This window comes from Cyphomyrmex costatus, unplaced genomic scaffold (genome assembly GCF_001594065.2).
Source record: "Cyphomyrmex costatus isolate MS0001 unplaced genomic scaffold, Ccosl1.0 scaffold129, whole genome shotgun sequence".
NCBI lineage: Eukaryota > Metazoa > Arthropoda > Insecta > Hymenoptera > Formicidae > Cyphomyrmex > Cyphomyrmex costatus.
In genome coordinates this window covers 85570-102292 of record NW_017275271.1, presented here as the reverse complement: position 1 = coordinate 102292, position 16723 = coordinate 85570, and the positions used below count along the sequence as shown (strand labels likewise).

The following is a 16723-nucleotide window of genomic DNA, read 5'->3' as shown; positions in this document are numbered from 1 at the left end:
CAATTAGCGCTCAATGCTTATTAATATGAGCACATTATTATAATAATAGATATATATCTAACACATAGAGAAGGGCGAATTAATTCGAATTTGGACTAGTATTATAAATTGTGAAGTCGAATCGAATCAAATCTTTGACAATATATTCGAAAACAAATCAAATCGAATTTATTATCAGCAATCTACAGTAAAAAGAAGAGAATATCATATATATGTATACTATACATTGTATAGGTATGAAGTTATTAGCTTTTCGACATTTCATTGTATCAACCGCCGGTCTTCCCTATATTATAATTGTTTATAAAATAAAATTATTTTATTGAATTCATTTAACAAAATTAATTTAGTGAACTTTATTAAATATGTTTAACTTAATTAAACTTTGTTAGATTTAACTTAAAAAGAAACAGTTCTCAAATCACAAAATTTTTCTTAATAAGATTAGATTACATGTAAGCGTGTAACATTGGAAATTCCGTTAAGTAAAAACATTGATTGTTCATGAATGCTATAAGCAGATGATGTATGATTCATATAAATGTAATTTGTTATCGATTTTCTCTGTTCATTCTTACATGTTCAATATCACGTACGAGCGATAAGATGATTTTTAATTTTGATGATTCTTATCAATAATACAATGTACACGTCACAAACGATGCTGTATTTAGATAGCGAATATAATATAGATGTCATGTGATAAATACAATTATAGATATTTAAAATAACATAAGCAATTGATATTTACGATGCGTTTTTTAACGTATACATTTACCGCAGATCATCCTTAAGAAGGGCCTAAAATATGAAAATAGTAAAATTAACAATAAGAAGTGCTTGTGTTTAATCTATCAACTTGCATTGTTATAAAGAATTATTACTAAATTAATTCCTTTTGCGTAAAAAAATTTGTGTGATGAAAATTTGTATATGTACACTTCAGGCCAAAAGTTTGGATACACTTAACAAAAATGTGATAATTGTTATATTTGTATTTAAAAGTCGTGGCATTCTAGCGACAAGCTTATTTAGTGTTTTTAGTGGCAGGAATATCCAGGAATCTTGTAGCACTCGCCAAAGTTCAGGAGCTGACAATGGACACACAACGGGCGAACATACATATTTTAATGCTCCTCAGAGTAGTGTATCCAAACTTTTGGCCTGGAGTGTATATTAGGATGAATAAAAAAAAATTTTTTTTTTAATTGATTAGAAATATCCCCCAAAAGTTAGCTATGAACCTCACAATATAATCTGGATAAAATTTTATCAAAATCGATTAATATATTCAGATTGCCCCTCGACTTTGAAATTAATAAGTTTACACATTTCTTGGATACATGTGTCAAAATTTAAAAAAATATTCGAATTTCATTACAATTTTAATTCAAATCACACCCTGATAAAGCCTAATCAAACCAGAGTAAAACTGTATAATACATAAATGTATAATACATAAAATAATATATTTTAGATTTAAATAAACCCAACATTAGCAACAGGAGAAAACAAGTTACAATTATATTTATTAATATTTATTTATTATTCTGTTTGTGTATGTACATTTATTAAATACAATATTAGGTTTGATTAGGCTGTATCAGGTCTGATTTGAATTGAAATTGTAATAAAATTCAAATATTTTTTCTAATTTTGACACATGTATCTAAGAAATGCGTAAACTTACTAATTTCAAAGTCAAGGAACAACCTGAAAATATTAATCGATTTTGATGAAATTTTACCCAGATTATATTGAGGTCCATAGCTAATTTTTGGATTAGTATTCCTAATCGATTTAAATAAAAATTTTTTTTCGGCTCATCCTAATATGTATATTCGTGTATGTATAACATTTGTTCCTTCCTGTTATGGAAGAATTGCTTCTTGGATAGATAAATTTTTCCTGTCATTTCTGTTATTGAGTGATATTAAACGATATGATCATTTTTCGTATTATGATTAATATGTATAAATATTAATATTATTAGTAATTAAATAACGTACCTTTGTTTTTGATTATCCCCCCCCATTCCTTTCATTTTTATTCCGTTAGTCGCATACTGCTTCTTCATTCTGTTACCTCTTTTATCCTCCTGTAAAGTAATGTATTATATATAGTGGTATTATATCACATTTAGCATATATCATATAAGGTAACTTAATTGACTCATATTTTAATGAAAGAAATCCAGATGTGTGTTCCTGTGTGGGCATACATTTTCTAACAATCGGAACCATATTTCTAGACTTGTTGCGTCCAAAAATAAACAAAACCATCCTTTTAATCCACGTTGCAAATCCAAGTGATTCATGCCAATCTTTAGATATATAGTAAAAATAAATGACTTTTTGCAATTTCCTTACCAGCTGAATAACGGAAACATGTGAAATGAGGAATTCAAACCTACTTGAAATGATTATACGTATGGGAGAATGTCCTAAATCGGACCGTGTTTCAAATCGGACCTTTTTAATATAAATAAATAAAGTTAAGCAGATTTGCGTACTATTTATAAAGTCCTTACTCCTTATAAGACATTTAACATGTGACAGCAGTTTGGCAGTACTCTGTCATAACGTTCATAGAATAGACGCAAATATGTATCTTCGGCTACTACGCGAAAATTTTTTTAAAAAAGAAAATCCTTGTAAATCATTATTTAAAAGATATTAAAAATTTAATTGATTTAAGATAATTAAAGAATGTAGGATTCAAAAATATCAAGAGTTTTGTGATTATTTTTGCGGTTTATTGTAAAATTTATTCCAATGGTTCGAAAGAACCCGTATTTAAATCGGACCTCTCTTTAGGTGTCCAAATCAGACCTATATAGGTACAGTAGATAACTTACAGGTCTCGACTAGAGACCTAGAAAACAGAGATGCGTCATTGAAGGGTATAGCTTGATTGGCTGTCTAAATCACGTGATCAGAGAGCCATTTTAATTCACTATTGCATCTAATATATAATATAATAGATATAGTTTTATAACGTATGTACATATATATAGAGAGAGAAAAATTTAGACAATACAGTGTCGAAGTGCAATAAAAAAACTATTATTATAGTGTAAATATTCTTATTTGTGTGAATATTTAATATCGGACTTAACCTAACCTAATCTACCTTTTGCATCAACTGTCATCAGCTTATTGGTCAAGAGCACTTATATTGAATTAAAATGGCGGTGGTTACCTAACCCAACCGACGCAATGTCGCATCTCTGTTTGTAGGCCTCTAGTTTGCCTATATTCCCGATTGCACACACCACTCACATCGATCAGTGCCTAGTAACTTTTCCGTACTTTACCAATGAGGTTATATTATTTTTAAATTGGCCAATCAGTGAGCAATGTATACAATCGTGCATGTAGGCAATCGCAGCCTTCCTATTAATTAAAATATTTTAAAATTCTGTCTAAAAGTCCATAAAAATAGGAGAGGTCCGATCATAAAACCGCAAAGGTGCTGTTCGAAAGATTATTTAATTTTTTTCATTTTTGCTTTAAACCATTTTGACGTATCTCTTACCTGTGTCGAACTATAATGGAAAATGTAAAAATGCATTCTTCGGTCCGATTTGAACCACTCTCCCTTACTTATTAATTATTATATTGATAATACTATTATATTTTGATACAAATCAAGCATCAACTAACATTAACAATTAATTAACTTGCACAAGCGTTTCTCAAATATTTAATAATGTATACACACAGCTACAAATTGTTTTTTGTAATTATACTTCATAGAATACTCGTATTTTACAGAGGGAGTACACCGTATTCGATATCGTATACCATCGTATACTACATGATAAAAAAAAACCTGGTATATCGGAAAGAGTCTGAGAGCCATAATGATTATTGTGAGTTAGCTGTTACTAGAGTCCTAGATATCAGAGAAGCGCAACCGATGTTCCGCGTCCTGATTAGCTGACTGTCAACCAATCATGACATTCACTCAGTGGTATTAAAAATGGCTGACTAATAGACGATTGGTGGATTTCATATTTCGTCTGCAAACGACGCCATTTTTAATACTTTTCTTAGTAATTTTGCGATACTGACTTAAGCCGGTTGCGCTTCTCTGATATCTAGGACTCTAGCTGTTACAAAATCTTGTAGGTAATATCTGTGATTTCATGATTCTCTATCATATATGCTATTAGATTGGTCAGACATGCGCATGAGATAAAAACGAACAATCAAATGTTTTTGTCTAAACATTTAAACAGTGTGAAATCTCACGGACTCTCCAAATTCAAAAATAAACAATATAATTCTTCAAAGACGAATGAGAATACAGCGATGTTGTTGGGTCGCAAACAAAAAGTAGTCGGATCCTTATAAATTCCTTTATTCAAATGATGAAAGTAAAAATGTTTCGACTTATTTTAAGTCATCTTCAGTTTAGGTTTCCCATAAAGGATCATTACATCTTGCAAGTAAGTCCCATCCAATTGACTGATCAGACGAACTGTGTCTTGCGAGATCCAAATATTTTTAATTAATTTTAATTCTTTGTTCTATATGACAATCTTTGGATCTCGTTAAGACACAGTTCGTCTGATCAATTGGATGGGACTTATTTGCAAGATGTAATGATCCTTTATGGGAAACCTAAACTGAAGATGACTTAAAATAAGTCGAAACGTTTTTACTTATTCATCATTTGAATAAAAGAATTTATAAGGATCCGACTACTTTTTGTTTGCAATTCAACAACATCGCTGTACTCTCATTCGCCCTTGAAGAATTATATTGTTTGTTTTTGTCTAACTCAATACCACGGAAGAGAATTACAAAATCATAGGTATTACTGAGGTTTCCGATTTGTTAAATCGTGATCTTGACATCAACTTAAAATTAATTAATGCTTACGTCTTTAAGTTCACCGATCAAATACTTTTTAAGTATCTTTGTCGCATCTGAAGAATGTCTGAATTCATCAAATCCACTCGTTGCGTCTTTTCCTGCATATTCGTCGATTATTTCTGGACCACCAGGATGCTTCAAATAATATATTTCTATCTATAATAATTTAAATCTAATTTAAACAAATTTAAAAACGGCTATTAGAAGTCAAGTAAGAAGAGTGTGCGCAATAAATGTATACTTTTCATAATATAAAAATATATGTTTAATACTAAATTTTGAAGTAATCAAATAAATAAATTCTATAGTCATAATTTTATTTGACTACTTCAAGATTTAGTATTAAACATATTTTTATATTATCGAAAGTATATATTTATTGCGCACTTCTTACTGCGTTGACTCCTAATAGTCGTTTTTAAATTTTTTTACATTATTTTATTATAAGGAGCCTTTTAATATTATGATCGCTTTTTAAATCTAATTTATTAAATTATTCCTATATATACGCAGAATATATATGAACCCGATTATTTCGGCTAGACTTTGAAATTTTTCCAATGAGAAATGATAATGAAATCGACATCGAATCGATGTCGATTCGACGTCGATTTCATTGTCATTTCTCACTGGGTTTACAGATATACAGAGGAAACAATGTAGTTGACTTATTCAGAAATCTAATGATGCTATATATGACCAGGTTAAATAGTAAACTATGGCAACTATTCATGTGATTGCAGCAATATAATTGTATAGTACGTCATTGCTACAAGCTACACCAGATTGATATTACAGAAAACACCTATTGTAGATCCGGGGTAAAGCCTAATGATTAAAGCAAGGTTGTGGCATATTCTAGGCATATTCTATTGGCTGAATTTTAGAATTTTAGGGTTAAGACCGAAGCATAAATCCAGATTTACAATAGAGATTATGCCTTAAACCATAAGGAATGGACGAATCGTAGTCGATTACACAGGATCACAAAAAAAAAAATTGATGATAGGTTCATTTGACCAGAGGCCCTATTCCGTAACTCGTTAAGCAGTTAACGACATCGTTGCGCAGCTTTTTATACCATAAGATATCTGCGCAACGATGTCGTTAACTGCCTTAACGAGTTACAGAATAGGGCCACTGAGGCCGTATTCTGTAACTCGTTAAGCAGTTAACGACATCGTTGCGCAGATATCTTATGGTATAAAAAGCTGCGCAACGATGTCGTTAACTGCCTTAACGAGTTACAGAATAGGGCCACTGAGGCCGTATTCTGTAACTCGTTAAGCAGTTAACGACATCGTTGCGCAGATATCTTATGGTATAAAAAGCTGCGCAACGATGTCGTTAACTGCTTGACGAGTTACAGAATAGGGCCTCAGGGGGCCTATTCTGTACACGCTTACCGACAACTGTCGGTGTCGTTAAGTAGCGATAGCCAATAAGAATCGCTCTTTTCTCGTAGAACAGTCCATATCATTGGTTATCGCTACTTAACGACACCGACAATTGTCGGTAAGCGTGTACAGAATAGGCCCCCAGACCAGGTTTTTTGTACGTTTTTGGGATCGCTGAACACGAATCTGAAGTCCGTTTTCCTCCATCATGTCAGGAGTTTTTCCTAACCTCAAAAAACATGGCGGATTTCATGTGACCGGAAAACTTTTTTAAATAACGACGGATTTGCTTGAAACTTGGTATTTGGGGATTTTTGGGGTAATCGCTGATTACGAATATGAAGTCAGATTTTCAAAATAAATATCCAATATGAGATCGAGATGTCCTTTATTTAGTAATTACCTATATTTAACCATTACATTATTCAACCATAACCAAGAACAATGTCGTGGCATGAGGAAGCTTATCTTTCATTTAGGATGTTTGATTAGACTTATGTATCTACCCTCGCTTCTCAACATTCTCAAATGAGATTTAAAACTTCGAAATAGACATTCTACATATCTTGTGTTGTAGTGTAATAACGAGTTTTTTTAGTTTTGAATGATCTCCGTAATGCTTTTCTTTTATGTTGGTTTGATGTGTCTCTCTAGCTTTAATGACCAGCAGTAGTCTGACAACATGTGACCATAAGCACCCTGATATCTACTCTTTTCAATTTCTTGTAAATCCTGATGGAATCTTTCGCCTTGCTCTTCACTAAAATCACTCAAATTATCTTTTTACTTCATATTTGTAATCAGCGACCCCTAAAACCCCCAAATACCAAGTTTCAAGCAAATCCGTCGTTATTTAAAAAAGTTTTCCGGTCACATCGTCACATGAAATCCGCCATGTTTTTTGAGGTTAGGAAAAACTCCTGACGTGATGAAGGAAAACGGACTTCAGATTCGTGTTCAGCGACCCCAAAAACGTACAAAAAACCTAGTCTGGTCAAATGAACCTTTCATCAATTTTTTTTTGTGATCCTGTGTTATTCTTCTCGAATTCGACTGTAATTGGTTAATTTTCTTACGTCTTAAGACTTAAAACATTTATTATAAATCCAGACATAAAACTTTGCAGTTCCCAAATATTTGACTGTCGAATGTAAAATAAGACACTCGCCCGTACATTCTTTCTCTACATTATGTATAATTTTGATATCGATATTATTGATATGTTTTATTTTAAATAAAATTTTTCGAGTCTTACACAATTCAACTTTTTCTACTTAAAAAGTAATTAAAATAAAGAAATGAAAAAGTGAATCATTTATAAAAAAAATTTTTCATATCCTTTTTAAATATACTTTTACATAAAATATGTAAAATATTTATTTTCTAATCTTTTATTTTAACGCTTTTTATGGATAAAATATATTATAATAATTTAATATATGTAAAAAAAATTTAATTGCTTAAGGGGAAAAATATATCTACACTTTTTGATACACGATTTTATATATGTATGTACCTGTTGCATATAATCCGTTACATCGTAAATGTTGTCATGGACGACGATCCATGTTCTCGCTCCGTTTTTGCCGTTGCACTTCACAACATCTGCGAGCGAATAGCGAATTGTTGGATAGGACATGCTTCTACTAAACCTTTTGTGAAAAAAAGAGAGAGAACTTTGCATCCGCAAATGTAAGTAACATGTGCCAATGTTCTGAGGATTACGGTGCTCGCAGAAAATATGAAAGATAAGCATATCGCGATTTTAGAGAGGCATATATTGATAACTGAGTCCATTATTACTGTCTCAGTACTATATCGTGCAACTGATGCAAAATAATGTCACTTTTCTGCACATATTGTTGTAACTTTCCCATAAATCGTCGCAATTATAATTTAGGCAGGGCTGGACACATGTATTTAAAATATCTTTATTTAAAACACAGCCTTCGCAATAAAAGTAGATTTTATATTTTATATTTTAGCGGTGTACATGAAAGATTACGTATTTTGTATTTAAAATTGAAAGGTTGAAAACTTTATGTATCTCATAATTTAAATAATAACATTAATCGTCAATATCTTTTAGTATTTAAAATACAAAATACTTTCAATCTTTTATTATTAATACCGAAATATACAAAATATAAAATATTTTTATATACTTTTTTCCATAAAAAACATAAAAGGCAGAATATTTTCATGTATGTACACCGCTAAAATACAAAGTATATATGATATAATCGTCTTACAAATACTGTTATCAAATAAAAGTATTTTAAACACATGTCCAGCCCTGAATTTAGGCGACTATAACAATGATGCATGTCACGAAAACGTATTCGCAATATATTATCAAAGCCGCAACGAGAAGAAATGTGCTTATGTTTTAATCACACATTCTAATCAATTGATGCAAGGGAAGAGAGGGCAAAGTGGAAAATATATGGCAGCACATTTTTTTAAATAGCTGTTCCAATATATCTGAACGTGCCACAGACGGGATCTTAAGTATGTGATGAGTTGCTATCTTATTTCGTAAGATAACGATTTGTAAGGTCTCTCGGATATTTGATAGGTACATGATATTTTCTGTTTTGCCCTCGCCTTCCATTTTGCCCTCCCTTCCCCTACATAATTTTAAAGAGAGATATTGTATACAAGCAAATTTGCGTGCGTGCGTGCGTGCGTGCGTGCGTGCGTGCGTGCGTGCGTGCGTGCGTGCGTGCGTGCGTTCCATTCGTTATATGTATAACGATTATGAGTCTATTACTTGATATTTTACACACACACGGGCGGGTGCAAGAGAACGGCCTTCGGCCAACCCCCCGCACCCACACCGTCACAGGGGGTCTGCCCCAACAGTACTATCATAGCAACAGTATAATCGTAGAAGTCGTGTGCCCCTGTGCAGAGGGGGGGATGAAAGTTACTTTACAAATAACGTAGGTGCTTCCCATTTTCTAGATATTTACCATGGAAGTCGTGTGCCCGTGCACAGGGGGGAGGGGGATGAGAGTTGCTTCGCGTAGAAGATTTAACACATTCACATAAGGAGAGGGGATGCAGAATAGTACTTAATATCGTACATATATAGCAGAAATAGTAGGTTATTTTAAAATCTTTTTTGGTTAATAACTTTTCAACGAATGACGAGCGACGGGAATGGTCAATGACCTTGACCTTCTTGAGGGTCAAGGTCAAGGTCACTCGGAAGTCATTTGCGGTTGGCTGTGTAATTCGAAATATTTACCAGATTATCTTCTGTGACACGCTGTACATACGAGTAAGGATATATATATATATATATGTATACCATATATATGATATTTAGATACTTGACAGAATATTACTCGCAAATGGGAGAGCATAGAGCTCGTAAGTGAGAAGGCGAATGCAGGAAATGGAAATTATTGTGTCTGAGACTTTAGAGTGAAAAAATAAAATACATATAGGCCAATAGTTTTTATAGTTTTTATTTTAAGACCGTTTTAAGTAATATCTTATATGGGCTTTCTACAGTAAGGAAGGCATCATCTATAAAGCTATAATCTCAAGCCGTAATAAATTGACAAATCATAGTCAGTTATTTATATCGTTCGATTGTAATTGGTCAATTTCTTACGACTTAAAATTTATATGTATCATATATTAGGTAGTGGCTTATTATAGAAAGTTAATTAATCAAGATGCTAATACGGTTCCGATTAGCAAATGACTTGTAACGTTTTAAGACTGTACTTAAGACTTATATATAAAAATTAACTATAAATACTAACTTAATTATTTTATTTTGACAAAATAATTTAGTAGGAGTTAAGATAGTAGGAATTAAATAATCAACAGTAAAGAGAAAATTCCTGATTACTAAAATCATTCTTTTAGCTTATACATATATTACGGAAGTGACAATACATTAGTATAATATATAATTAAAATGTTCGTGTTATTCTACAAAATATCAAATTTTTTTCATCTTTCTGCATATTAAGATTCAGCCGAGGATTCATACCATTTCGACTTTTTCAAATCAATTCCTTTTAATTTATTCCTATAATTATTGAGAAGCTTATTAAATTTTGCATCATCTGCATCAAATTTCTTCGCTTTTTTCAACTAAAAAAAATAACATTACAAGTGTTATAAAGTCTGTATTCCGATATTCACTACTAATGGTGAAAACTTACAATGCATGTAACATAATACTACAGATTTTTAGCATTGACAGTGAATATCGAAAGACAGCCCAAAATATCCATAAATAAAAAAATTCTATACAATTAAAACAAATTTTTAAAAAATTTAAATAAAATTTTTGTGAATAAGAATCATAATTAATATATCTTACTGGTATGTTATCTTGTCTTTTCTTCATCTTTTCCTTTTTTACGATGTTTAATTGTTTTGCCGTTTTATTTAATTTCTTCTGTTTTTTTACGGTCATCGTATGTAATGCAGCTTGTGACTTGAGATTAAAATTTGATCTTAATTTATCCTGGCCTAATTTGCTGGTCATGCCTGCATATGACTTTTCTTGGTCATTTAATTTTCTGACTTTAACTCGTTTAGTTCGAACTTCTTCCTTGTCCTTATTTTTCCTTTTATCTGTGTTTCCAGACCACAACGGATTGTGCTCGCGACTTTTCCGAATTCTTCTTTCTTTTGCATTCACCAAGATACGATTCTCTATCGAGAATCCAACTATAGGTCTCTATATCAAATTTATAAATTGATATATTCGAGGTCAACATGATTAATAATAAAAATTAAATTATAATCTTACTCTGCTTTTAGAAAATATATTTGGATTGTTGTTTATACTTCTTAAAGCTTTAAGCGCATCTTCATGAGTGGTAAATGAAACAAATCCATACTCCTTCGATTTTCCTTTCCCCGTCACATGAACATTTTTTAAATCACGCATAACTCGCGCCTTAAAAATTGTAAATAAAATTAATTAATGCCTATATAATTTCAAATGTCATTAAAAAAGTAACATTTATATATTTTGAATAAAATTACTTCTTTAATTATAGCCTTAGGACCACTGTGATTTTTAAATAACTGTCTAAGTTTTTCATCATCAAAATTGGAAGGTAAATTATGAACAGCCAGCCGCACTCTCGATACAAACATATTCAAGTTACGTAACATCTGAGATTTCCATTGCTCTAATTTCAAACGTTTCTCCATATCGGATACTGATACTTCCGCTGCAGCTGGACTTTTGGCCAGCACAACTAGAAATCAATAGTGATGTTAAAATTGTTTTATATAACAATATTTCGTGATCAGATCATTACCTCCTTCTTTGATGAGATATAAATTCCTAGAATCCTTAACCCTTTTTATCTTTGAAATCGTTTTGTCCTCAACTTCATTTCTGTGTAATGCTCTGTAGCCTTCGATTATTTGATCATGCAAACGTAATTCAGTTCCAGCTGACAAACACTTTTCGGCGTCTTCAACATGCTACATAATAAAATATTTCTTATAATAATAACAAACAAAACTACATTGAAAGATTCAAAATACATCTAATCTAAAAGTAAATTAATGGTAAATGTTGTCAATAACGGACCTAGCGCCGATGACCTTGACTTAACATATATTGTTAAGGTAATGACCCTGAGTGATCTTCAAAAGATTTTACTCTGAGGTCGTCTTTGCTAAAAAGTTATTAACAAAAAAAATACAATATTTTATAATTATATGACACTTTATATACGCTGCATGCATTTCTGTTGCCATATTACCTATTCAAAATAAGTTGTCTGTATTTTTCTTACTAATATCAACAATGAGTATAATATTTGCGCGAAGTTAAATCCACCCCACCTAGCAACATCCAATTTTCCATGCAAAGTGAGATCCACTCCATCTCACTCCTGCCTAGAAAAGATTCAATTCATCCGTTAATAACTTTTTAAGGAACAACAAGTGACATGGATGAACCTCGCTTTGCATGGAAAGTTGAATGTTCCTAGATGGAGTGGACTTCGCCCGAAAAATCGAATATCTAAGCAAAGAGAGATCTCGCTCTGTGTGGAAAGATATATTGAGTTATTTATGATAGTTATAATTGATTAATTAAATTATACAGTTAAAACGTTAGTGTTGATGATTTAGCCCGAATCTCCACATATCCAGATATCCTGATATCCGGATAGTTGTCAACCCTACTTATTTATATTGTCAACTTTACTTGTAAATAACTTTTAAATGAATAACAAGCACGGTCTAAAATCTGCCTCCAGAAGGTACGATATTGATAATATATATTAAGGTCAAGATCATCAGAGCTGAGTCCATTATCAAATTAATTACGCTTACTCGAAATTTAACAAATGCAGTGCCTCTAGAATATTCAGTCAGAGGATCCATACACACGAGAGCATAGTAGACAGATCCAAATTGCTCCATACATTTTTTAAGTTCATCATTTTTAACAGAGAATGGTACATTCTTTAGAAAAATTGTTCTTCCTTCACTAACATCATTAGACACTCGATTTGGACCTTTTGCAAAATATTTGTTTTCTTCATAAATGTCTTCTTTCTTAATAACAGATCTATCAATTACATCATTGGAATCATTATCATCATTACTATCATCACTTTCATCTTCATTATCCGTATCTTCTGCTTCATGTATTTTTATCTCATCATCAGATTCAGACTCTTCCTTTATACTCTCCACTGCAACTTCTCTGGAAATTATAAAACTATTTTTAAAAAGGAAAAAAACAAATTATTAATTTAGAGGAAACTAAAATAAATTTTTAAAGATATATATATATATATATATGTATATACACATATAACGTTCAGGATTGGCAAAGTTACTTTATAACTCGTTGCTGTTACCATTTTTTTTTTTAAAGTAACCATTATTCAAAAACTAACAAGCTGTTACTATTCATGTTACTTTTTAAATAAAATATATACAAATTTATGCGATAAATATGAAGAGAAAATCATAAAATTCTAAGCCCATCAATTTTTCGCTGAAAGTTAATTTATATGCTAGAAAGTAACAATAAAAATAATTAAATCATAATCGTTACTCAAAAATTGTAACGTCATTATTCAATTATATTTGTTACTGAAAAAAAGTAACAGTGACAACATTTCAAGTAACGCATTACTTAATAATCCTGACAATATCCATTTTTACTACTAGATAATTAAATTCTGACATAGTTGAAACTTTAGATACCTATCTGATTCAGCATCTGAATTACTAACATCATTTTTACTGTTAGAAGATGTATTTATTTCTAAAATATTATGTACTTCATTGTTACCAATAGGTTCAGTTTTGACTTCTAGTTTCACATTTTTACTATTTTGAGAAAATTTTATTTTAGGAACAGCCCAATCGACTATCATAGGCCTGTTTAAAAGAAGTTGCATATTTGCATAATGTATAGCCTTTGCAGCATTTTGTACAATATTATATTGTAAGAATGCAACTCCAGTTGATTTACCATCAGATTTAGTTAAAATCTTTATTTCTCCTATTTCACCATATTGAGCAAAATATTCCCTCAAATTAACTTCTGTAACCTACAAAAAAGGTACTTTCCAATTTTAACTTTCATTGAAGAAGGCTTTTAAATATAACCAAAAGTATTAAAAAAAAAAGAAACATCTTTTATATAATATATAACAAATACCTGAAAAGCTAAATTTCTTATTACAATCCTAGCTCGTTTTTTCTGTTTTCTCATCTTATGTAACTTTCTCATCTTTTGCTTCTTCAGATTATATATAGTCTTCATTTTTATATTTTTCTCAGTTTTACTACCGTTATTATTTTCTTTCTGAATATCCTGAAAAGATCCTTCATCTTTATCAGTTTCTTGATTTTCAGCAAGACTTTTTTCAAGTTTTTCGCAGGATTTTGATATAGCCCAATTACTGCTTATATTCCTTCCTAAAATGAGCAGTGTTTTATATATATCAAAATCACTTTTCCTTTAAAGCAACTAAAAGCCTGATTTTATAAATACCAAGAAACTCCTTTTTATTTGTATTAAATATTGCTTTTGAAGCATCTTCAACATGTTTAAAGTATATAAAACATCCCACTGGATTTCCATCTGGACGCTTCAGGAAATTTATTTTTTTGATTTCACCAAATGGCTCATAAAATCTTCTTACATCCTCTTCAGTTGCCTAAGAAAATATAAACATTACATAATAAATTAATTTGTATGAAAAAAATATAACATATTAGCAGTAGACCATTTTCTTCTATAATTAAAATACATTTATTTATTAATTTTTCTACTTTACGCTGGAGATACTCAAACATAAGTACCTTAAAGGATAAATTCCTCACAATTATTCTAGAATTCTGTTCATTTATATTTTCAGTATCAGTTACTTTTATTTCAGAACTTTTTACTCTTCTCAATTTAGCTTTCTTTCGATACATCCAAGATAATTTTTTTCCCTTGTCACTGCTTTGTCCTAAGCAATACAAATAATAATTATGTAAATTAAACTAAATCGTCATTTTTATATCGAGCTATTAAAATTCTTACCATAAGATGGTTTACCCATTTTTATATGTCAATTTACAAGAGTTTTGTGACAATTACAATATATTTGTAATTCAGAGCAAAACATCAACTCAATAAAACATCCAACTTTTTTATTCTTTCGGATAAAGGGAATTTAGTGTGCCTTTAACTTCTCCTTTAGATCATATAGAAAGAGCGTCTCTATTTTCAATTGCAATATTGGTAAATGTTAAAAAGTCCCCCTCCACCTAAAATTTTGATAAAAATACACTGAATTGATACGTTTTCTTGTAAAAACGAAAAATGTATAAAAATTGGTAATTATATAGAATAGGCAGTTCAAAAATCAATGAAATTACGCTTATTCGACGTGTTTTTGCATGAAACGTAAGAAAATAACAGGCCCTTCAAATTCCTTCTCGATGTCATCAGATGCCATGTGATTACATACATAGACATAAATATTACTAGACTGACAAGGCCTCCAAACTGGCCGTACCAGCGTTAGTGGCTCCTCTATCCGTGTTCCCCATGTAAATGAACTAAATGCATGGATGCATGAGCTTCGACTATACAAATGGATAGAGCTCTAGGCCGGTATTCACTAGAGTACCTATAATGAGAGTATTGCTGAATTCACACTGCATCCAATTTTCGTCGTATGACGACTCTGCAACCAATCAGGAAACAAAATTTTGCTTCGTATCGATGATACGATTCTTCTAATTGGTTGCAGAGTCATCGTACGACGAAAATTGGATGCAGTGTGAATCCAGCATATGGCCATAAGAGCGGAAGTCGCCATTACTAGGACTACGCCGGAAAGAACTGAAAATCGCGCGCAGCGTTTGAACACAGCAAAGTGAATACAGCGAAGTGAACACAGCGAACAAAAATTAGTAAATGCTAATAGAACTGTTACAAATGTAATTAAGTAGATAGTCTGAAGCAGTAAAATCAAATAAAAGCATCCAATTGTAGTATTTAATTGTAATATTTTTAGTATTTAGTATTTTTTTTATTTTTTAATACAGTAACAGAAAAATTTTAGCTGACAGGAAACAGAAGTAATGAAAGTATATCATTTAAAAAATCAAGCGATTGATAATGTGCTAAACGTGTCGATAATATAGTGATGAAAGGAGATAATAAATGAAATATATATATGTATAGATATATTTAATATATATGCGTATATACATATTAATAATCATTGTGGTGACATCATAATAAGTCGTGTTGGTTGTACGACACAGCAGTACCCTTCACTGGTGGTGAAAAAAGGAATAAATAATTTTATTTCATCTTCAGTGTGAAGATCTAAAAAAACAATGGGTTCTTAATGTATGGCCGTAATGAATACAAGCAGATTTTGTGTAATTTATTATTAACATAAATAATTCAATAACATAAGAGCACCAATAGCAACAAATAAACATTACTATACATAATCACAAATAACAATATAACAAGTTATGTCAAAGTACAACTTAAGCCATAATATAAGTTAATAATCATGTACAATTGTCACATGCAAGAATTAAATAAAAACATTCATCAAACTATACAGCACTTATACACAAAGACCAGAAACCAACTGCAATAAGATTTCAATAAATATATAACATATAAAGCAAAGAAATGCAATACAAAGTAATGCCAGCTGCATATATGTAATACTACTATATGGTAGAGTCCTAGATATCAGAGAAGCGCAACCGGTGTGCCGCATTCTGATTAGCTGACTGTCAGCCAATCATGACATTCATTCAGTGGTACTAAAAATGGCTGACTAACAGACGATTGGTGGATTTCATAGTTCGTCTGCAAACGACGCCATTTTTATTACTTTTCTTAGTAGTTTTGCGATACTGACTTAAGCCGGTTGCGCTTCTCTGATATCTAGGACTCTA

The 16723-nt window shown here is 31.1% G+C and overlaps 2 protein-coding genes across 2 annotated transcripts; both read right to left on the bottom strand.

The window, feature by feature from the left end:
* Window positions 1–761: 761 nt before the first annotated feature.
* Window positions 762–7919, bottom strand: LOC108782496 (cytochrome b5). The gene is made up of 4 exons (XM_018550778.1): window positions 7797–7919; window positions 4890–5018; window positions 2010–2098; window positions 762–801 (listed from the first exon to the last, which is right to left on the bottom strand). The coding sequence occupies exons 1-4, from the start codon at window positions 7917–7919 to the stop codon at window positions 762–764; spliced, it is 381 nt and encodes a 126-aa protein (XP_018406280.1).
* A 2306-nt stretch (window positions 7920–10225) lies between these two features.
* On the bottom strand, window positions 10226–14903 carry LOC108782498 (RNA-binding protein 28). The gene is made up of 11 exons (XM_018550781.1): window positions 14832–14903; window positions 14606–14757; window positions 14295–14460; window positions 13959–14218; window positions 13499–13848; window positions 12614–12989; window positions 11584–11752; window positions 11303–11520; window positions 11064–11213; window positions 10629–10991; window positions 10226–10396 (listed from the first exon to the last, which is right to left on the bottom strand). Exons 1-11 carry the CDS (start codon window positions 14848–14850, stop codon window positions 10268–10270), a joined length of 2352 nt encoding a protein of 783 aa, XP_018406283.1. The 5' UTR covers window positions 14851–14903; the 3' UTR covers window positions 10226–10267.
* Between the last annotated feature and the right edge of the window lie 1820 nt (window positions 14904–16723).

Coding starts and splice junctions, on each gene's coding strand:
- LOC108782496 (XM_018550778.1), bottom strand. CDS start 7,919: ATGTCCTATCCAACAATTCGCTATTCGCTCGCAGATGTTGTGAAGTGC. Junction 2,099..4,889: donor TGATCGGTGAACTTAAAGAC/GTAAGCATTAAT, acceptor ATTACTTTACAG/GAGGATAAAAGAGGTAACAG. Junction 802..2,009: donor GGGGATAATCAAAAACAAAG/GTACGTTATTTA, acceptor TTCATATTTTAG/GCCCTTCTTAAGGATGATCT.
- LOC108782498 (XM_018550781.1), bottom strand. Junction 11,521..11,583: donor ATATCTCATCAAAGAAGGAG/GTAATGATCTGA, acceptor ATTGATTTCTAG/TTGTGCTGGCCAAAAGTCCA. Junction 10,397..10,628: donor AAAGACAAGATAACATACCA/GTAAGATATATT, acceptor TATTTTTTTTAG/TTGAAAAAAGCGAAGAAATT.